General features: G+C 36.0%; 3 protein-coding genes across 10 annotated transcripts in view; 2 read left to right on the top strand and 1 right to left on the bottom strand.

The window, feature by feature from the left end:
- The first annotated feature begins 3,545 nt into the window (after positions 1-3,545).
- LOC111458227 (transcription factor VIP1-like) lies at positions 3,546-5,419 on the top strand. Its single transcript, XM_023100743.1, has 4 exons — positions 3,546-4,213; positions 4,331-4,463; positions 4,732-4,816; positions 4,900-5,419. The coding sequence occupies exons 1-4, from the start codon at positions 3,615-3,617 to the stop codon at positions 5,070-5,072; spliced, it is 990 nt and encodes a 329-aa protein (XP_022956511.1). The 5' UTR covers positions 3,546-3,614; the 3' UTR covers positions 5,073-5,419.
- Positions 5,420-5,531: 112 nt separating this feature from the next.
- On the bottom strand, positions 5,532-9,391 carry LOC111458212 (serine decarboxylase). Of its 2 annotated transcripts, XM_023100726.1 has the most exons (6): positions 9,239-9,391; positions 8,789-9,139; positions 8,460-8,691; positions 8,172-8,365; positions 7,945-8,081; positions 5,690-6,259 (listed from the first exon to the last, which is right to left on the bottom strand). In XM_023100726.1, exons 2-6 carry the CDS (start codon positions 9,096-9,098, stop codon positions 5,690-5,692), a joined length of 1,443 nt encoding a protein of 480 aa, XP_022956494.1. In that variant the 5' UTR covers positions 9,099-9,139; positions 9,239-9,391. The 2 variants fall into 2 exon arrangements, with proteins under 2 accessions (XP_022956502.1, XP_022956494.1); XM_023100734.1 differs by lacking the exon at positions 9,239-9,391 and having other exon boundaries at positions 5,532-6,259; positions 8,789-9,098.
- Positions 9,392-11,551: 2,160 nt separating this feature from the next.
- Positions 11,552-23,335, top strand: part of LOC111461595 (serine/threonine-protein kinase STY8-like) — a 14,662-nt gene continuing 2,878 nt past the window's right edge. For 3 of the 7 annotated variants that reach the window (XR_002713608.1, XM_023105191.1, XM_023105182.1), the window contains exons 1-12: positions 11,553-11,969; positions 14,073-14,187; positions 15,429-15,538; positions 15,673-15,792; positions 15,975-16,047; positions 17,086-17,196; positions 18,373-18,423; positions 18,686-18,825; positions 19,279-19,386; positions 20,363-20,436; positions 21,821-21,996; positions 22,888-23,004. Coding sequence is in view for 6 of the 7 variants with exons in the window: in XM_023105191.1 (XP_022960959.1) it covers positions 11,785-11,969; positions 14,073-14,187; positions 15,429-15,538; positions 15,673-15,792; positions 15,975-16,047; positions 17,086-17,196; positions 18,373-18,423; positions 18,686-18,825; positions 19,279-19,386; positions 20,363-20,436; positions 21,821-21,996; positions 22,888-23,004 (1,380 nt within the window). In the remaining variant the exon portion in view is untranslated. Of the gene's footprint in view, positions 11,970-14,072; positions 14,188-14,277; positions 14,528-15,428; positions 15,539-15,672; positions 15,793-15,974; positions 16,048-17,085; positions 17,197-18,372; positions 18,424-18,685; positions 18,826-19,278; positions 19,387-20,362; positions 20,437-21,820; positions 21,997-22,887; positions 23,005-23,335 lie in introns of those variants that run through there. The other 4 variants (XM_023105200.1, XM_023105211.1, XM_023105218.1 and 1 more) reach the window with 4 other exon arrangements.

The raw sequence follows: 23,335 nt of genomic DNA, 5'->3' as shown, positions 1-23,335 counted from the left end.
TTTTTTTTTTTTTTTTTTTTTTTTTAATAATGTAAAGAATATTTAAATAATTTGAGAAAACAAAAATAATATTGGAATGGTGAGAAGGATTACACCAAGTGTGGAGACTAAGGAAGATAATATAAAATATTATTGAAGAGTGTGCAATCCACGTGACCACCACCAACTATACCATTATCTTATTCAACTAAATCCAACTTTTTTGGCCTTTTATAATCTTATTAATCCATCCATTCATTTGTTCTTAATCTTACCCAAATCATGATCTTAATATAAGTATTAAAAACTAATTTCACTTGTAATTATAGTTAAGCCCGTAATGATCGTTATTTAGTGGCTTACGTTTGTATTCAAATGTGCGATGATTTTCGATTTTAATTAAAAAAAATTGATGTGACTTGTAATTATCTCTTAAGATTTTTTTTTTTAATTATAATTGAGTGGAAAAATATACGACCGTAAAGTCTAGATTCAAATATGTGTTATGTGAGCTCGGAAATATAGATCGAATTTATTCTTGGCTATATGTTTAAAAAATTTAAATTTAACTATGTAGGAGGTTGAGGAGTCTACGACCCCAATTGGAATTGGACTTGACGGGCAACAATCGATTAGGAAGTGTCTAGAGCACTTGAATGTGCATATTTAGGTCATTATACGAAAACTCTCGGTTTTGTTTATATATTAGGTGTCGTGAATAAAATGGGTGTGTGAGAATGTTTAAGAGAGTTGTGAAAAGATATATCAAATGAAACTTGTGTAAAGTCTGTAGCTTTCGTCCACCTTTTGTCGGGTGGTACTTGTGTGTGGGGTGTGTTACTAGGAATCGGGGTTGAAGCTCTCGCGTTACCTACGAGCTGACAACTGATGGTTGTTGGTCACGACTACTACTAAAAACTCCAATGAAGATGAATATTTTCACGAGGAGTGTGCATCTTTTGTCTTGGGTGTTCTTCTATCGTGTGATCTGTGGTCCTGTTTTTTCAAGGCGGGGGCGTGAACTCTGACTCGATTCGGATATTCAATCCCGCTGCTGAGATGTTGAGTTGACTCCGCTTATTGGTTGGTTGAAATTTTGTGATTTGATTGGTTTCAAGATATAAGTAAGGCCCAAATTGAAGTTGGACCATCCTTTGTCTTTGGATCCATATTGGGCTTCAACGAAAGAATCAGGCCCACTAATTGAAAAGCAATATAGATCTTTTGGGCTTTGGCCCATTATACCACATAACACAATGGGCTATGTATATTTTTATTTTTAATAAAGAAATTACTTTTTTTTTTCCTTCAACACTTTTAATCTATTAAATAATTGTTATTTTATTAAAGTTTTTTTTTAATATTTTAAAAATAAAAAATAAAAAATAAAAATGTCACTAAAAAATATTTTTCCTTTAAAATAACATGATATATAAATTTTTTTTTTATTTATTTTTTAATGTTTTCCAAGACAATGTGCACTACTTTTGCACACGAAGAACCCACAAAACTCATATCACGGTCTGTAACCTATGTTTAACAATTCACTTCTAGCCGATATTGTCTTTTTTGGGCTTTCTCTGCTTCCTCTCAAAGTTTCTAAAACACGTATGCTATGGAGAGGTTTCCACACCCTAATAAAGAATGTTTCGTTTTCTTCTTCAACCGATGTGAGATCTCACAATCCACCCCCTTTTGAGGCTCAACGTCCTCGTTCCTCTCTCTAATAGATGTGGACCCTCCAATCAACCCCTTTTGGGGCTAGCTTTCTCGCTTGTACACTGCCTAGTGTCCACCCCCTTTGGGGCTTAACCTCATCACTGGCATATCGTCCCGTGTCTGGCTTTGATACCATTTTTCTAATTCTTCAACATTTTTCTTGACTTCGTGAGACTTTTCCAAGACTCTCAATATAATCCCAGAAGTTTTGGCTCAATAGGAAATATCAGGTATCTAATACCTCATCGGGACTCGAACATTACGCTTCTGGGATAGCATTTATTGTACATCATTATTCCTTTTCCTTTCATTTCATGTCTAATGAATTACAAACATACACGAGGCCTCACAGTATATAACATAAGTTGTAATACAACATTAATATTTACAAAAAAATCATCAGGGCATAGCATATATCATAATCATCATGTTCTTGGATTATACAATATAGCACACGTCACACTATTCATCCGATCTACTTACCTCAATAACAACGTAAAATATACCGTCTTTGAAGCAATCTGAACTTCAACATAACACAATAACGTTCCAAATCTACGATATATGCTCTATTAGTCATAAATCCTACGTAAAATATATTCTCTAAACTTTTAATAATACAAAATTAAGTCAGATGTATATAGTTTGGTCAAATTTATTTGTCTTAAATATGAATAAAAAAAGTTATTTATTTATTTATTATTGTTTCTACCTTAATTCATGAATGAAGTCTAAATGAAGTCATGTTGTCTAATCGTTAATGGTAAGATGTCAATTTGATTCATGGATTATAAGTGTCGGTAGGGATGGAAACACCTCAATCCATTTCTAACCTAATTTCTCTAACTTAATTACAACTATATATTATAATTTCAGGGCTAATTATTCTATCATCGAAACACCTCAAGGGTGTGTGGTCTCGAGGTTGGTAGCTCAACTGATTAGACTTGGATGACTTGCAGGTTTCGATCTCCAAGTGGCTGGGTCTCGAGGTAGATAGCTCAACTGATAAAGGTTGTAGATCACGACATGAATTAATATGACACTGTATCAATTCATTTCAGTCTTCTATACAATAATAACTTAGTTCGTACGTTAAAATATAGAAAAACATTCTATGCTCGACTTGACATTGTGATGTCCCACATTGGTTGGGGAGGAGAATAAACCATCATTTATAAGAGTGTGGAAACCTTCCCCTAGGAGACGCGTTTTAAAGCCTTGAGGGGAAGCTTGAAAGGGAAAGCCCAAAGAGAACAATATCTGCTAGCAGTGGATCTGGGGCATTACAAATGGTATCAGAGCTAGACACGACGATGTGTCAGCCTTCTTGCCGTTCCTCGAAGGGGGTAGACACAAGGCGGTGTGCCAGTAAGGACGCTGGGCCCCAAGGAGGGTGGATTGTGATGTCCCACATTGGTTGGAGAGAAGAACAAACCACCATTTACGTGTGGAAGGGGAAGCCCGAAAAGGAAAACCCAGTTGGAGAGGAGAACAGACCACCATTTATAAGGGTGTGGAAGGGGAAGCCCGAAAAAGAAAATCCAAAGAGGACAATATCTGCTAGCGGTGGATCTGGGTCGTTATAGACACCACAAGGTCGAGATTTGGATTATTTGAATTTGGCCTTTACCTATGGAATGATTGTTGAATACTTTTTATTTTTATTTTATTTTCTCTGTTTTTTTACAACTGAAATAACTTCCTCCAAATTACACAATACCACCAAATTTTGATAATATGAAAGCAAAGTAATGCCCACTTTTTCCTCTTATTGTGTTTTTGACCCTTCATTTTAGAAAATTACAATCTCACCCCACTAATCCCGCTATAATAGCTTCTTCTTCTTAACCATGCCCAAAACTTGAGCTCGCTCAGCTACTTTCTTTCTCCTCTGTAGTTCATCTTAAGTTTTGATGATGGATTTGAACTTCACCGCCCGGAAACCGCCGCAGACGGCGACGAGGATGGACATAGAACAGATGCCGGAGACTCCACACCGTGGCTATCACCATCGCCGTTCTCACTCCGATACATCTTTCCGCTTTGCTAATTTCGACGATCTTCTCCTCTTCGATCATCCCGACCACGATTTATCATCTTCCCTTCGTTCTCCCTCGCCGTCGCCGTCTCCGACGCCGGTGGGCGCTCGTATGGCTCTCGATTCCTTCAATTCAAAGTCCCCTGACGACGCCTCTGCCTCGAAACCTAAAGCTAGTAACGATACCTCGGCTTCAGACTTCTTTGGTGCTCACTGCCGGAGTTTGTCGATGGATTCAGACTTCTTCGACGGCTTAGGGATAGCCGGAGACGGCAGCGACGGTGAGGTACTTGGCGGGAGGGTAACGGTCGGGGAGAAGAAGATCGGTCGCCATAGACATAGCAATTCCATGGATGGCGCTTTGACCTCGTCGTTTGAAGCGGAATCCACCGGCGTAATTGATTGCTCCAGGAAGGCCATGGCACCTGATAAACTCGCTGAGCTTGCTTTGATGGACCCTAAAAGAGCTAAGAGGTTGTTCATCCGTCATTTTCTGCTTGGATTATTGAATCTATGAGTCGCTGTCTATAAGCCAGTTTTGTTAAACATTGATTAATTCATGATCCGTTTGGGATTAATCTTCCATTTCAGGATCCTGGCGAACAGACAATCTGCTGCACGATCCAAGGAGAGGAAAATACGTTACACAAACGAATTAGAGAAGAAGGTGCAGATGCTTCAATCAGAAGCGACTTCCCTTTCTGCACAGGTCACTGTATTACAGGTATAGCTTCTATTTTGTTGTAGCTTAAGGGGAAAGGGGATCAGAACAATAATCTTTTATCTGTTCTTACTTTACAAGTCTCACGGGTGGGCTGTAGCTATCAACTGGACTTGTTAATTTGTTGTGCTGATGGAGGAACTGGTGATCTTGACTTTTCAAGAACTGTTGAACAGATAATCAGGCTTTATAATTTGTGGGTTTCTTGATGAATTAGAAAAGGTGTGGAAACTGTTGATTAAATCAAGCCTTGTAATCTAATATGGTGCAGAGAGATACCACTGAATTGACTACTGAAAACAGAGAGCTTAAACTAAGGCTGCAGGCCATGGAGCAACAGGCCCAACTCAGAGATGGTATGTGTGGTTCTTCTTCATCATTCATCTTCTTACTTACTATGGCTCATATAAAAATGGTAACTTGAGGTGGTGGATTACAGCACTGAACGAGACATTGAAGGAGGAAGTGCAACGGCTGAAGATAGCTGCAGCTCAATTGCCTGTTGCAAATGGCAGCTCGTTCAACATTGGAGGAGGGGCGCTACCCCCTCAATTCCATACTCTCCAGCCATCCTTGCATCAGTTTGGCAACTCTCAGAATCATCAACAGTAATAGCTACTGCTGCTATGATGCTCCACCATCGCAGCTTCTCGGAGCATAACCAGCCACTCCCGGTCAGTTATCGATTCTCCTGGAATGGCTTTTCCTCTTTTCCTGAGTAACATCTTCAGCTAATCCATTACTTGATATTAGTAATATTTTATTTCGAAAGCTAAGGAATTGTAGCAGCATGTGTCTTCTACATTTGAATTTGTATTGAGTATATTTGTAAAAACAAACAAATACATGTGTATAGAAGCTGTATTATCTCTTTGATGATTGAGGATTGTATTGTACTACCACTCAGCAAATAATAGGGCCTCTCTTCTTTATGAGCGACCAAATCATATTTCTTGTTATGAACGAGCTGTTCTCCTCATCTAATATCAAGTTCCCTGAGAGAGATCAGATATTTATTCAACAATTATTTGGTTCAGTATCTACAAATAGATAAATAGTGATGAGGGAGGAGTTCTAGAACATACTATTATTCATTGATACTCGGAATACTCGCCTACAGCCGTTCATTAATACTCGAAACACACGACTATAACAACCAGAATTCAAGTGAATCTAGAGTTTCACTAGAAATAAGCAACGCAACATAATAAAGCTACAATAAAAGCATATCAAGTCCTGTGCAACTTACAAGCACAGTTTTCCTTCCCCAACTCTGCTGCGAGGCAAGGAGGTTGATCTTTGTCTTCAGCATACCAGGTTGAGCGTTTTTCGGTCAATTCTGCTATGAAATCATCCAGCTTCTCTTGGATAACATTGGGCATTACCACAACATGAGCAATATTTCCTTCGCATGCAAGCTGCCACCTACGAACAAACTCTTCATCTCGAGGTCGTTCAAACACGACGGTGCTGCTAAGTTCATTCAGCATTGCGCTAATTCCTGCGTCAAGAAGCCGGCCTTTCAGGTAGTGTGCATTTCTGAGACACTTCTGAACTTCCTTTTGAAATCCTGTGTAGCCTTTTCTGTTGAGGGTATACCAAAGGAAGATAGGAGCATGGCCATTCCGGCTTCCCATGATTGTGGCATCCCTTGAGGCTAGATACTCAACATTCCTTGAGAGGGCATTTATATGCTCCAACCTTGTAAGTTGAACACCACAAGGCATTGGACATCCAATGAACTTATGACCAGAAACACTAACACTTCCAATGGGCTTCTTAAACGAGACCTTTGGTGCCTGCTCAAAAACAACACTAGTGAGCCGGGATGCATTACAGAAATTCAGATTGAAAATTACCAGCAAAGAAATAGAAAAAAACAGAGATACCCAGTTCTATATTTGCTTTCATTTCATGCAAGACAACAGTGAAGGGGAATATAAAACCAAAACATAATCGCGAGTATGTTTTAAAGCTTTAACGTGTATGAAAATAGTTCAGCCGATCACTAATCAAATGTTAGTACAAAAAGTAGTTCAAATAGAGGGGCAAAATTTTACATGCAATTACATTTTTTATACCTATAATCTTTCAATTCTGAAAGTATAGGTAGGAGAGAGACAAAGTAGAGAGACAACTTTAAAATTGTAATGTTTTTATATAATTTCCTTCACATAAGACGAAGTAAGAAGGGTTCCTTCTCCATTCTGCCTTTGCTTAGCAACCATTAGTTGTGAGATTTGGAAGACTGGGTCAATACTTGAAGTGGGGAGCAAAAATCTTATATACTACCACTAGATCGAAGGAATGTCATAGCTTTAACAGATAGGGGGAAGTCTAAATTCCCACATTATTACTATTACCAAAGTAACTCCATAACCAGATAAGTTTGTCGCCTAAACTGAGACTCTCCTTGATATCCACTCGGTTGTCAAGACGAAGACTCCCTTTGATATCAAAACATTTTGAGCAAAAGAAAATAATAAATGATATGAACACTAAGGTTTATAGAAGGTTAGGAAGTATGCTTGGTTCACTAGGTTCTACCATAATAGGGCCCAATCACACTATGAAGAAGAGTTTAAACCTAGCTTATATGAAATGTTATCGATATGCTTAACACATGCACGTCAAACATTGTTTTCAAGGAGATAGGCAGCAAGAAAGAGGTGCATAATGTGCAAGAATCTAATAAATAGTTCAGGCCAAATCCTAAAGATAGTTAAAATGCATTGTTTGATGATTATGTATGATATTAAGTTGTTGGTCATTTCTGACCAAGTCAATGATGTTTAGCTAGTCATTTTAGATGATCAGCCACAACAAGATTGATGCAACATCCAAACTCTAACAAGGGCTGATAGTAGGAATGGTGGTGAATCTTGGACAGCAGGAGAACGTTTGGTCCAGCAATATTGTGTGAGTGAAGGAGAGCAATGCTGCCTTCAAAGCTCTTTCATCAGGTGTATGATGATGACTGGAAGCCCAAGCCAACTTTGTGCTTGCAGACGCAGTATGAAAAAGAGAGTATTCTTTGGAATAGGTGAGGGTAAAAAGGTAAAAGTAACATTGATAGGATAGGAGGCCACAATTAGCAACAAAGAACTACGGTAAGATAGGAAAGTAGCAACCACCCTTTCTGAAAGAATTAGAAGGCAGTCGGAAAAACCCAAAAGAAAAAAGGTGCAGTAACTTGGAAGAAAATAGATATGTATATAGAATCATTAGAGGGATGAGGGTAGTTGTGTGAATTTTAACTAGCATTTAGAGCGTAGCTCATTGGAAAGGCTCCAAGGCATAGGACCCAAATGGGATAGTAACCAAGTTCCTTCAAGTCAGTACACAACCTACAAGAATTTAAATCTTATGGATGCAATTAAGATCGAGCACGGGGCATTTACCTCGTGTGAGATGTAAAGAAAAAATTAGCGGAAGTCTGAACATGCCCTATCGAAAATTGTAAGTAGGTAAAAAAGTCACTTACACGTTTGACAAAAGGCATCATAAGTCCAAACAATGCCCCATCACAATGAATATAGAACCGATCATTCGAGAATCCACATTCGTTGAGTGTTGATATCACAAGATCGAGATCATCCACGGCTCCTTTCACAGTGGTTCCTGTAACAAGAATTCCCTCAATTCCCACCAATAAAACGAATATGATCCCCTTTCTAGTTGCAAACATGAATAAAAGGAAAGAGAATTTACCAATATTGACATTGAGTATAGCTGGCTTGTCTTTGTTAGCAAGCAACTTGAGTTTAAGGTCAGCACAATCGATCTCACCAGATATCAGAGTTCCAACCTTCACACAGTCCATTCTATACATTCTAGCCGCTTTAAAAACGGAATAATGAGATTCCTGAGAAGCATATAGAATCCCATCTGGCAAAACTTCTCTCCTACAAAAAAAAAAAAAAAAAAAAAATTCACCACTGCTAAAAAAGCATACATAAACACCGTACATAAGAGTAAATCAAACTCAATGTAACTAACCCGACGAGAATCCCATGAAGGTTGCCTTCGGTGCCACAATTTGTAATGTAACCCCAATAGTCGTTTTTCTCAATCTCCCAAAGACGAGCAAACCAATCCAAAACCCCAACCTCGAACTGCCTCGAGTGCACACCGTAATTGCTTTCAATGAACGGATCGCCGAGATTGTTAATCGAGAAATGCTGCAACTGACCCAGAGCACCGTAATCGAAGTCCAAATTATAAGGGTAACCTAAAACAAATATCAGAAATACAAATCCAAATCAGAACAACGAACATTTCAATTTCGCAACCCGAAACAAGACAGAGGTTTCAAGAAACTAAAAAACCTAAATGATGCTTAGTCCTCTCGACGAGATTCTTTCTATAGCGAGCCAACACACTAGCCATGTAAGCATCCTTGTCACCAGTGGATTCATCATTGGCATCTGGCTCGGTGATGGTGAAACAAGTAGTGTGGACATTTCTACCGAGCACAATCTCCCTCTTCCCATTCTGTTTCAATTCCGCATCATGTTCTCCATCGAGATCCACGCCGTTGCTTAGAGACTCCAAAAAAACACCATTGGGATCCAAATCTACGATCAAAATCTCAGCCTCACCGTTCTTCTCACTCATCCCCATCGCGCTGCCAACCATATCTCACTAATCTTCCTCTCAACAACTCTTTCTCTTTGTTTCTATTCCAGATCTCAAAAACCAATCAAAACTTACACTCCAAACAGATCTCAAAACCGGAAAGTAAACGAAAGAGACAGTTACAAAGATGAAAACGGAACCTGAGTGGCTAGCCCGAGGATTCGCGCTCGAGAGGGAAATGTGCTGGAATCAAGAATGTTGCGCCGTGTGCTCTTGCCAAGGGGAAGGAGAGAGAGAAATGAAGATGAGTACAATTTAAGTTCACATGTGATGATAATGAAAAATTATTGAATCTTCACCCTTTTATTAATGACTTAATTATGCACGCCTTTCATAATCATTTATAAATTTATTTAACTTTATCTCCAAATATAATTAATATAAGATCTTTTAATTTATGAGCTATCAACTAGCCTCGTGATTGAGAATATATTTTGGTAGGGTTTGACAATAGACGCTGCGATGTCCCACATTGGTTGGAGAGGAGAACAAATCAAGGTGTGAAACCTTTCTCTTAGCAAACGCGTTTTAAAGCCTTGAGGGGAAGCCCGAAAGAGAAAGCCCAAAGAAGACAATATCTGCTAGCGGTAGATCTGAGCCGTTACAAATAATATCAGAGCCAAACACCGGACGATGTGTTAGCCTTTCTCACTATTCCCCGAATGGGGGTAGACACGAGGCGGTGTGCCAGTAACGACGTTGGCCCCAAAGGGGATAGATTTGGGGGCGGTCCCATATCGATTGGAGGAAGGAAAGAGTGTTAGCGAGGACAATGGTTGGGAAGGAGAACAAACCACCATTTATAAGGGTGTGGAAACCTTCTGGAGACGGGTTTTAAAGCCTTGAGGGGAAGTCCGGAAGGAAAATCTCAAAGAAGACAATATTTGCTAGCGGTGAATTTGGGGAGTTACAGACGCAGGCGAGAATATTACAAAATTAATTAATTAATTAATTAATTAAAATTAATGTACAAATGATATTTTTGGGGGTAAAAAAATAAATGGTCGGGAGGGCATACACATGTGGAAGGGTGGGCCCCAGAAAATAAGTAATTGAATATTCTTACGGAAAACGAAAGGAGAGCCGACATCGCCCGAATCACGTGATTCCGCTTTGGAATCTCCTAGAAAGCCACGTCAGGTGTTAGATTTACGTTTCTACCCCCATTGGTCTTTTTAGTCTAAATTATAAAATATATATATACTTAAATTTTTTTATTTATTTAAAAAATAATTATGAGAAAAGTGTAATTGCTTTTAAAACTCTTTTGGAGTAGAAATATCGTTATAAGCAAGAGTCAACCTTTATTTATTTATTGTACTTTCAAATTGAAAAAAATAAAAATAAAAATAAAATAATATTACATTTGAAAGTGCATGGGTTTAAATGGTATTTTCACAATTTAAGGGCATAATTGGACAAATATATGATTAAGTTAGATTGTGACTAAAATAATATTTTATTTATGGTATTTGATTTTGTGAGGATAGGGTTGAGGAGAGAAAATATCTTGATATTTGTGAGGAGGCAAAGATAATTAAATTAATTTTTTCATATATTTATTTATATGATCTATTACAACTCGACTTAATAAATGTTTATGGTACCTTTGTTGTCTTATTAATTAAAAATAATTAGTAAAGTTAAATAATCAGCAAGTAACTTTAATGTCGGAATTTGTGCATGTTACTTTTATACACGCAGAAGCTGTGCACAACATATTCGCATACTTCAAACATCGGGATGAAAATCTTACTGTTAGGTATCACAACTCTTCACGATGGTATGATATTGTTTACTTTGAGCATAAGCTCTCGTGTCTTTGCTTAGGGTGGGTGGACTCATGCCAATGGAGATAGTATTTCCCACTTATAAACTCATGATCATTCTTTAAATCAGGCAACTTGGGACTCACTCCCAATAATCCTCAACAGGTACTTCAATTTGGAGTACAGGTCATCGTTGAAAGACACACACACTTAAAAATGAATTATCGACCAGATTTTTACGGGTTGATTTTAAATAATGTTTATAAATACATTACAGTTTTGATTTTTTTTTAATAATTAATACCCGTCTTAAAAACTTAAAAATACCTATAAATATTTTTATAATATATGGAATATCACTTTTAAAAATATAATTAAAATTAAAAGAATATAGTTTTAAAAAGTTATTGGTAAAAATTGATGAGGATCTCAGATTTTACAGCTGTTAATTGGATATGACCTGCAGCCAACTGGTTGAGATTACAGAACCGCGTGGGGACTTTAATTATCATCTCGTAATTAAAAGCAAAACGGAAGGGTATTTTCGTCAATTAAACAGAACATTCTTCGTTTTTGACACGTCAGCCTTATACAGACTCTATCCAGTATCCATTTCCATTCTGCACCAACTTCCTGAGAGTATAAATAGAAACTATTAAAACAACCTTCGAAATTTGAAATTCGCTTATTTATTTGGCCTCAAATTTCAAAGTCTTTATGACGAAATTGCCCTCCCGCTTCACTCCAAATTACCAAACCAGTCCATCTTCTTCCTCAAGATTCTTCAGCAGTCAAAGATCCTCTCTACTGAGCAATAAATATCCTAATCTTCTTCTCTGCCTTTCTCCCCCAATTTTTCCCAATCTCGCTTTCTTTCCTAATGGCTTTTCCTCGTCTCTGTTGATTCCTTGGTGGATATGGATTTCGTTGAAGGTGTTGGAGAGAGTTCTTCGCCGCCTCGAAGCTTCGGTGCCTTCTGTGGTGTCCACGATATTCGGAACGATGTTTATACTCGGTTGGTTGAGAGTGGACATGAGGAGGCCGCTTCTAATCCACTGTTTCGTGAGAACTTGGATGCACACTTCAATCGCTTGCCTCCAAGGTAGTTTCATTCGATATTTTTAACTCTGATTTGGATTTTTGACTTTTTGTTTCTAGCTTTGTTTTATTTTCTGTTTTCTATGTGTTTTCACTCTCTTTTTGTGTTTGATTTTGAGTTGCTTTAATGGTGTGAGTGTTAGTGTAAGTGCTTTTTGCATCCTTTGCTTTAGTTGCTTTTCGATTTTTTCCTAGGAATTTGTAGTGGATGTAGTTTGTCTAACTGAATTAGGAAGCTGATTAGTGATTCCTGATTTTGGTGGGGGGATTTTTCCTTTCTATCACATGTCTGTCATAATCCTACCACCTCTGCTAATTGATATGCTGTATTCTGATGCTGGGAGGGTTCGTGAGATGACGATTTCTTTTTTGAATTTTCTGTTTTTGATACCAAAGAACGGATTCTTTTTAATTGCTTGTTTTAGTTTTTAAAATTTAGGTCATATTTTAAAAGCGTGTTCAGAAATTGAATGGTTAATTGAGACTTCATTGGTTTTTTAAATAATTATTACTAGACGATATATATTAAATTTGGATTGCATTTTTACTTGTTTGTAGTAAGGTTGAACTTCCCAGCTTAACATCTTAGTGCTTAAATATTACAAACAATGAAGGAACAATGGCGTAGTCATGATATGGATGAAGGCGAGAGTTCATGTGTAATTTGATTGAAGGTTGATATGCTGTAGATTGAAGGTTGATATGCTGTAGAATACAATTATATTGATTACGAAAATAACCATTTATATTCAAGTCAAGAGAAAGGTTAGTTGTTTTACATGAATGCTCCTTGGAGCTGGAGGCACATAATTATTTGAGATGCTTATAATTGACTTGTACTTTAGACATTAGAATTTAGAACTCGTGTTCATAGCAACATGTAAAATGTTCAGTTTATTCTTACCAATGAATCTTTTTTAAGTGTTGTTGTCAGTCATGGTCCTGATACATAATATTCTAAAGAGCCCTCTAACGTTGTTTCCATAAATGGTGAGATATTGTTCTTCTTTCCTAGCTATTCAATGGCCGAGGTGAGAAATTTGATCCTAAATGGTGTCACTTCTTAAAAACAAAAAGTTCAGGCTCATCCTACCACTTAGATAGACGAACAGCCACTAGCTACTTAGCTTTTAAGGTTATAAGAAAACTCACTCTAAGAGCAAGGAGTAACCGTAAGTGATCTTTGTGAGGTTCACTGAACTTTTGCTTTGGCCTTGAAAGAACGTTAGGGGAAGACGAGGTTGCCCTCAACTTGATCATCCTATTTGTTGACTGGACCTTTAATAAGATAAAGTCTCTATTCATCATGCTAGCTAAGGGTCATATATTGCACTTGCGTTTTTTATTCTTTCACAATGTTTCACTTCTATTATATGAGTTCATTTTAATAAAAGTACTTCTCTGATTCCATTCAGAGTTTGGGAAGCATTTTTACTTGTCATCACTGTAGTTATTGCCTTAGTTGTTCCATTAAAAAAGTCCTTCACATTTCAACATTTTCTTCCCTACAAAACTAATATGTTCCGAGTTCATCAGTGCATCTTCTGACTTTAGAAAATGATGTATTTCTGATGAAGTTACTGAAATTTAGATGAGAACTGAAAGTATTTAGTAGTTTGTTTGGAGACACAGGGAACAGATTAAAGCGCTTTAAATTTTATTTTGATGATTAAATTTTTTTGCTATCACATCTCTTATGCTTGCTGAGCTCTTTGGTAGTACTTGTGAGTGGAAAAGAAAGGCAGATTTTTTGAACATAAGGATCAAGACTTGAAGTACTATAGAATTTTTAAACTTGTATTGTGTCACCTCAGACTTTTTTGGATAAGAAATTTACTAATGTTATAAAAAACTACTTCAGTTTTTTTTTCAAATAATAATCCAATGGCTTGGGCTTGGCGCTTATGGCTTATCTTCATCCCCTACTTTATGATCTTTTTGATTATGTTTTCTCATTGGAAAATAGAAGATGGAATTCTGAATGGCAGGCAAGTATAGGAGTAAAACCTATAAAAATCACATCGCTATATGGTATTTTTGGGTAGGGAGGGTCTACTCCATTCTTCTTAAATTATTAACTTCGTTTTTGATAATTATTCTGTGTCAGTTATGGACTTGATGTTAACATGGAAAAGGTGGAAGATGTTGTGTTACATCAAAATCTTCTTTCTCTAGCAAAGGATCCAGAGAAGTGCCCTGTTTACCACATTCGCTTTCTCGAGGTATTTTTTCAATTCTATCTGTTAAATTTGTAGAGGAAACTAATGGGTATTGTTGCTTGGCTCTAAACGTTCTTATAGTTTTGTGCATAGAGTGTGATTATCCCAAACATATGGTGAAAACATATAACCTGAGGCAAAAATTAGAAAAATGCTTGCAGAAAGAGAGAGATATTATCAGTTTCCTATTGATGACTAGTTAGAGAGGGACAAGTTGGAATTACTGTGTATGGGGTCATAACCACAACTGCTGAAGGTCGAACTTCCTAATATCAGAGAAAAAAAACTGAGGATGGCACATTGCGACGGACTGCATCAAATTGCCATCGGTGGCACCTGGAGGGTAGGAATGCTATTCTGCTTGTTAAATATAATCCTCCCCAGCCCCTGCATCTTCTCGAATACACAATACAAAATGAATCTAGAATGTGGTTGTCTGGATTTTCAGCAATATGGTTTGCACAGAAGAAAGTCAGATGGTTGTACAAAAGAATTAAGATAATACGTTATATAATTTGACAACGATTTATGTTCTTTCCTGAATATTGATTGATATAAGCTGTTCTATAAGTTAGTGGCTGCATTGGTCATTCATATTTTGTAAGATATAAAAGTACTGTAATTTTTTTTCCTTTTATTATATATTTATTTGTTTATTTATTTATTTTCTGGTAGTCCACATGCCAAAATAGATCTAATGATAATTTTGACTTTAAGGACAATCATAAGGGAATAGTTGTTTTGGGATTCTGAAAACTTTGCATTATGTTCAGTCATTTGGTTCAAGAGAAATGAGAGATTTTCTGAAAAACGATTATGTGGATATAGACGATAGGAGGATATTTACTTGTTGGTGGTCTGAAATGTCGATATAAAATCTTTGTATTTTGATTCTTCTCTTGTCCTGTTGCATTTAGGTATGAAATTATTGTCCTTTTTTCGTAATGATTCTTTGTACCCTTGTAACTCTGTAACAATCTCTCGTATCGATATACTCTGTATTAATCTCTCTTATACCCGTGCAACTCTGCCCTCACTCCAATCACTTTGTTTCATTTCCCCAAAGGTTCACATGTTTGTTCTCTCGTATCGATATACTCTGTATTAATCTCTCTTATACCCGTGCAACTCTGCCCTCACTCCAATCACTTTGTTTCATTTCCCCAAAGGTTCACATGTTTGTTTCAGCTTTGTTTTAGCGGTCGGAGGTTTTATTGCTCTACATTTTTCTTTTTGTTTTGTAGCACATATGTACTAAAACAGATGGCAATGACGATGAAGAACTTGATAGTATTCTTCTAAGTGGTTCATCTAATGAGGCAGCTGATAAAAGTTTTCCAGTGTCACACAAGAGGTGATTCTTGGGCTTATTGCATTTTCATCAACAGGCCAACTGCCTCTCCCCTCCCTGCTGCCCTCTCTCCAATCACCTTGTTTCCTTTCAACAAATAATTTATGTCAATTGGTTTCTTAATCATTGATTTGCAGAATAAGGGGCAATATACTTGACTTTGAGCCTTGTTCCAAGCTTGAGGACTTAAAACTGGATGTTAGAAAGAACTCAAAGGCCATGGATGGGAGATATCATATGGAAAGTTTTTCTAAAAGGTACAATTTAATTGAAGAAAATGAAATTTATGATTTATCATAAGCCTGTTCGTATTTGGTATTTCTGTGGATTCATCATGCTGAAAATTCTTGTAGTTCTCCTTAGGGTTCATTTTTTACGTATAATTATTTCTGGCCATCTCTGTAAAAAGAAATTAAGGTTTGATAAAAGCACAATGCAGGCAGGGTATTTCACACGTACCGGTACATGAAGTGATATTTTCAACTGTTGACAAGCCTAAGCTTCTTAGCCAGGTAAGCTGGACTGTGTATTATCTTTTGTTTTTTTTATTTTTTATTATTGTCTCGTATATGAATCTTTTAAGAAGCCAAACCTTATTAGCCAGGCATGCTCTTTGGTGGCTTGTTCTTAATGCTCCTGTACTAAATGAACTGACATATATCAAGGTTGGAATTCCACATTTATGGGAGTTATAGAATTTATCATTTTTTCTTTTTTAGTTACTATCCGTCCACTTAGTTTTGTAATAGGTGCTTATTATTTCTTACTAGCTTTCTGGTACAGTCTTTGGTAGATGGATCGAAAGGAACTACAGAACTTTTAGCAAGGGTGGAAACTTTTCGATAGTTTTTCTTAAAAAGAATCAATTTTAGTGGCTAAATTATCTACCTGTTTGTCACTCTCTTTTGAACGACTAGAGTCCACAAGATGTTTTTGGCAGGTGGGAGAATTTTTATTTCATCAAGAAACCTTTTGTATTGAAAGAATGAAATATACTTGAGGGAACCCTTAGGTGCAACTTAGGACTATATGATTACTTGTTTCTAACAAAGGCTATATAATGTAAGAAGAGGAATACCTTTCCAATGTATATAGATGGAGGGACGTAATTATAAAAAGCTTGTACTCGGTAAAGAAGTAATGAAAAGATATATTGACCCAAATTTCATGGTACCCTTCTAATCTTGCCGAAAGACTTCTATTCCTGAATAACTAAAAACCCTAAAAAAGGCCTTGACAGCATTGAACCACAAGCACAAAGTTCTTCTGACTATCAGAGAGGTCATCAATTAATGCATGTAATTTAACGCATGGAATATATCTATCTTCAAACCCAAGGGTACGCAAATTGAGGGCTAAAAATGCTAGAAGCTTGTATCTGAGATGGACAGTAAATGAACAATTATGGGGCGTTTAATGCTCATACTAGGCGTTGAGAATAATTTCGACTTCTCTCCTTGTCATTTTTCTGTAGATCAACATTATGAAAATGTCAATGTGGTAGCATTCACTCTGGTTTTTCCTAACAAGTTTTCAATTTTTTTTTCTAGCTGTCTGCTTTGCTTTCTGATATAGGACTTAACATTCGAGAAGCACATGTGTTTTCAACATCTGATGGTTACTCCTTGGATGTATTTGTGGTGGATGGATGGCCTGCTGAGGTACAGTATTGTGATATATGTTCAATTTATAGTTTAGGCCTCTGTACTGTACATTTTCTATCTTATCTTGTCGAATTTTGTGGTTTTATTCTCTTATACTCATCATATCCAAAATTTGCATGATATGCAATTATCATATGGAATGATGGTAAACTCTGGTATATCTTTGCTATTTTGTTGAAAGTTTTCCCTATTTCTCTCATTATTTCTTGGTCCTACCTTCCTCATGTCTCTCTCTGGCCTCCAGAAAAATAAAAAACATTCTTGGTTGAAGAACTGTAGATTTACTCTGAGAACTGACATCGGCCTTATAAGTTGCATGTTTGCAACAGCCACCTAGGATCATCATTGATCATAGTTTTATTATATATTTTTTTAAACTTAGGTCACGGCAAAATAAACATGGCTAAAGATTCACTAAGGGAACGTAAATAGACGAATAATCTAAACATAAGGAAGGTATCTACCATCAAGGAGTAAGAGTATTAGTGGAAAAAAAGATTACCCTATTAGGGAATTATAAAAAAAGAAAAGAAATTAAAAGAACTTTTTTTCTCTCAACAACTAAACAAAAGAAAAAGAAAATGACATGAATTTAGATTAATCAAAATAAATGATATTTCTATGCTAGGATCCAAACTAATAAATTTGTCCATTCAACTAGGCGGTTTTTTAACATGTCTGTTTTAAATATTTTTATGGATTGGCCTAGTGGTCAATTAGGGTAAAAATGTAAATAATAAAAAGGTCAAAGAGAATAGGTTAAGTTATGGTGGTCTTATCAACTTTAGTGTCTATGAGGTGCTTTGGCAATCAAATGTAGTTGGGTTGGACGGTTGACTACTAAGAATAGCTGAGGTACACATCAGTTGAATCTTGACATCTTAATATATTGAGGTATGTGCAAGCTGATCTGGACACTGGCGGATATTAATAAAGAGAGATGAAAACATGTATGATATTATTGGATATGATGTTTAACAAAGATTCTTCACATTTTGCATTTGTATCTAAGAATTTAAATGGAAAATTGTATCAGACGGGTTGCTTAAAAAATTATGGTTTATCCCAGGACTGCCACCTTCTAATATTTTAAGGAGGACTGGTATTATGTATCCTTTATGACAGGATCTGTGCTGAGTCCAAATGTTGCTGACTTTGCAATCTTGTGACCAGGAAACTGATGGCTTGTACGAAGCTATGGAAAAAGCAGTTGCTAGATATGAGGTAAACTATGTCTTTTGGAAATGATTCCTTATAAGAGATATTAAGTGAAATGGTTATTGCTGAATGAGTAATAGTCCCTAGATATTTTTGCAGCAAATGCCCGCATCAATAAGTTATAATACTTCAACTAATTATTATTTTTGTCTTTTTGTCATATGAAAATTTTAGTGATTTGTTTTTTATTGCCTGAACCTCATTTCCACTCTTTTTTCCTTCCCGAAGAGAGAATATAAGGAAAATAATGCACAACTTTGAAATGCAGGGGTCGTGGTCTGGTTCTTCACACTCTCATTCAGCAGTCAAGAAAGCATTAGACGCCCAGACAAAATCAGCAGATTGGGAAATAGATAGACGGTTGCTGAAGATTGGCGAAAAAATTGCAACTGGATCTTGTGGTGATTTGTAAGTTTGAACAAAAAACACACTTTCATTTGACTATGTCTAGAACCATGGTTTCGTTATTAGGAGCTTACAAAAATTGCATCTGAATTAATTACATCTGGGTATATTGTGGTGATATGTGACATGGAAGTTGAAGACTTGTATTATTTTCAAATTGAGCAATAAAGTTAAGTGACCATCAACCATTAATGGTCAATAAGGGTTTGGAGCGAACGAGTCCAAGCTAGGACTTAGAGGGAGTGAGTTCAAGCTATTGTGACCACCTCTCTAGTATTTGTTCCAACCTGGCTCAAACACTCTTGATATAAATAATAATAATAATAATATAAATTAAGCAGTCATCGTTGCCATTCATTCAAATTTCATATGATAAAATTAGATGTTTGCTATTTATTTTTTCTTTGATTTCTGACAGCCTTTTTATGTGACTCATTTTGCTTTACTCGTCTACAGGTATCATGGACTATATCTTGGTCAAGATGTAGCTGTCAAGATATTAAGATCAGAAGATCTAAATGCTGATTTAGAGGATGAATTCAATCAAGAAGTGGCAATTCTCAGGTAATTTTGATGTGTGATAATAATATTTTTTTGGAAAACTATCAAATCTGAGTTTATGAACTTAGGGAATGCAGACAGAAAGATGAAAAATGTTGAAAGTGTACACATTGGGAGATGCACATTTTTCACCCATTATGATAGATATTATGAAATAGGTTAAAATATCATTTTGGTCCATATACTTTAGGGCTTGTTCTATTTTGGTTTTTGTACTTTCAATTGTCCAAATTTACTTTCCCTATTATTTCAATGAACCTTAAAAATAGTCCCTATCGTTGGTTTATGTGAACTTTTCCCCCAAAAACAGACTATTAGCCTTTCTCCTATAAAATTTTGAATCATATTCACATCGTGTTTTTTTTAATGAAATTATTATTATATAGCTAATTTCGATAAAAATTAACTTCAAACTAACCATGTGGAATCATTTTAAGATTTATTAAAAGTATATGGTTTAATATTGGACGCTTGAAAGTACTAAAATGGAATGATCCAAAGTATATGGACTAAATGGTGATGAACCTATGAGATATCTTTCTTTATTTTGTTTCTAGAGGTGATCAGGTTTAGATTATTTTACATATAGGTGGCTTTGGAAAGAGACTTCCTAAAATTTATGACTGTTCAATTAACTAATCAGAAATAAACTTGCACTCCTGAAAGTGGAATTACAAAATATGATGTTCATGAAATTCTTGGCATTCAGTGATGGTAATAGAATTAAATACATTCGTATTGAAATAATCTTTTAGCAGATAGTAATATTGGTTAGGTGCTACGGATTAAAAAATCTTCATATTCCTGGAACTGTTTTGATGTTCCAATTCACATTTCCCCTACCCATTGATAATGGTTTCCTTTTATCTCAACATTATTGAGGGATAATTTCCAGAGTTATGTTTTTAATCAATTTGTTATAGGTGTATCTACCGCCATACATCCTTTGTGAAGGGATCTTAATTAATCTGATATGCAGGAAGGTCCAGCATAAAAATGTAGTTCGTTTTATAGGTGCATCTACAAACTCTCCACATTTGTGTATAGTAACAGGTATAGAAATCTCTGCTCTAGTGCTCCTTCTTTATTTTATTGTTTCTTCTTTTTCCATCATCAATCTTTGCTTAGTTTACATATCTATCTTGATAAATGTTCGCCTGCTACCGACCAGAGTTGCATGCAAAAAAGTGCTGTTCTGCAACAATCAGAAGTTAGTTGGTCTAGTGAAGCTCTCCTAACTTCAGGTTCTAACGCAAGGTTTTGATTGAGGGCCTCATTGTTACCAGAAATAGTCACCGTCCTTAGAGAGTAAGTTGGCGTCTGAAATTGACCTAACAATAGTTTTGGTGAATAGATAAGACTACTTAGTGTCTTCGTCATGCAATACTTCGTGATGGTATTAGACAGCACTCTTGTAGGATCTTTTTCTGTAGTTTACATATCTATCTTGATAATTGTTCGCCTGCTACCGAATAGAGTTGCATGCAAAAAGGTGCTGTTCTGCAGCAATCAGAAGTTAGTTGGTCTATTGAAGCTCTCCTAACTTCACGTTCTAGTGCAAGGTTTTGATTGACGGCAACTTTGTTACCAGGAATAGTCACTTTCCTTAGAGAGTAAGTTGGCCGTCTGAAATTGACCTAACAATAGTTTTGGCAAATAGACAAGACTTCTTGGTGTCTTCGTCATGCAATACTTCGTGATGGTTATTAGACAGCACAAGGAAGCGAAGGACTCATTATTATTATTATTATTTTGTCTACTACGGGGGGGTGGGTGGGTGGGTGTGGGGGGGAAGAAAAGAATTGGTTTGATGATTTTTTTTTTCTCTTTGAAAAGGTGTTAAAAAAAACTTTCACTGTCTTAAGATAAACAAAAGCCTGGGAATAACATGTCTTAGATCAACAATAGTTACAAAAAATTTTGGATGAAGACCACAGGGAAGAAATGAAGAGTTTGAGGTGGGGTAGATAGGTAGTTATAGAGTTTGAGGTGAGGGCTCTAATTTCTTCCCCATTTTGATCTTTCTACCATTTCAATACGAATAAGTATGTCATGTCTATCTAATTGGTACCCTGGGAGGCTGGGAGCATGAATCTAAAATTGAAATATTGATTAAGCTGTCTCAGTTTCCATTGGAGATCAAGAGTATTTTGATATCAACTAATTTGATGGAAGACCACAAAATCAGTTTAACATGAAAGTAGTTTGTGATGTAGGGATCACAACTTTGGTGTGATTTTTTAGTAGGGATGACTGTTGCAACAATAAGAGAGTAGGGAAATTTTATTGCAACTTCTGTCTCTCCAACTGTATGTTTACTATACCCTTGAAATGTCTTTCCAACTGGTGTGATCTTAAATTCTCTTTCTTCTGTTTTATTGTATTTGTGTTCTATTTGTATTGTGGAATATAAATCTTAATTCGTTGTTTCTTGCAGAGTATATGCCTGGAGGGAGTCTTTATGAGTACTTGCACAAGAATCATTGCATGTTACAGCTGTCGCAACTGCTGAAGTTTGCTATTGATGTTTGTGAAGGAATGGCATACTTACATTTAAATAACATTATTCATAGAGATTTGAAGACAGCAAATCTGCTAATGAACACTGAACATGTAAGACTAGAACCTTATTCTTACTGCAATTTGCTTTGTTAGCTTCTGAATTGTAGTAGTGTAGGCATCTTAAATGATTATTTTAATGTCAAACGGGTTTTATTTGTATTAGGTGTTGGAAAATAAAATTAAAATGAAATATATTTCAAAGTTTTTTGGAGTTTGAAAGAAGTCATTCCCTCCCTTGGATAATGGGTAAAAAACCAGGGTAACCAAACTGAAACGGCTATACAAACGAGATATAGCTCTAAGCTCTAAGTAATTCACTCTATCATCAATAATTAAGTCACTGTTGCCCCAAGCTGCCTGTAAAGGTCAATATATTAAGTGGTGTCATGTTATCCTCTATGAAATATATATGGTGTCTTCATGTATAACTGCTACTTTGAACTAGTCTGTTGTTTTCTTGAATTGGCGTTTTGTACCTATTTGGTACATAACATTATGGCATTTTGTATTATTGGTTAATATTGCTAGGATCCTTTGGCTGTTTGATCATTTCTGTAACTTCTGAACCGATTGCACACACTCATTATTACTTCAAAGTCGGCAATATTTTGTTCGTTGTTTGTTGTAGCAGGATTTGGGTTGTTTAGCTTTTGGATATTCTCTTGTTAAAAAATAGTAATGCCAACATTTAAAGAGATGAAGTTAGGAAACTGTTAACGTAGCTCACAATTTTACATCATGTTTTTTTATTGTAAATTTTCTGCAATAGTATACCTTACAATTACTTCCTGTTGACTTAGTCAGCCTCATCTGAGGATTCTGTTCGCTTTCATTTAACTTATGGAGAATTAATAGAGGGCATGGATATAAGTCTATATACGCCTATTGATGTGCTTTTATGAGCTTGTACTGATAAAATTTCAATCTTCTCACGAGTAATAGGCATGCCCTCTTGTTGTGTTCAAGGTTGTAAAGGTGGCAGATTTTGGTGTCGCGCGATTCCAGAGCCAAGGAGTCATGACAGCGGAAACTGGAACATATAGATGGATGGCGCCTGAGGTGATAGATCTGTCAGTGGATATTCTGTATATATATATATATATATTAATAGATCTTTCATCTCTTAGAAGTTAAAACCATTTGATCGTCCTGTATTTACTGGAAATGCCTGAAAATTTCTCTTGGGACTGCTTTGTTGGTTGAGTGCAAGGTTGCTATATGATAGCTATTTTCTTTAAATATGTGTTTCCTCTCTCTCTCGCTCTATGTATACATAGATAAACTGATTTTTTTATTTTCAATAATATACATGGGGTTCCAATTTTTATTTATTTTTTATGCTTTTTTTTTTTTTTTTTTTTTTTTTTTTTTTTTTTTTTTTTTTTTTTTT

Source organism: Cucurbita moschata, unplaced genomic scaffold, assembly GCF_002738365.1.
Source record: "Cucurbita moschata cultivar Rifu unplaced genomic scaffold, Cmos_1.0 Cmo_Scf00002, whole genome shotgun sequence".
Lineage (NCBI taxonomy): Eukaryota > Viridiplantae > Streptophyta > Magnoliopsida > Cucurbitales > Cucurbitaceae > Cucurbita > Cucurbita moschata.
The sequence above is the reverse complement of the archived record's forward strand: the minus strand, read 5'-3'. Positions and strand labels throughout refer to the sequence as shown.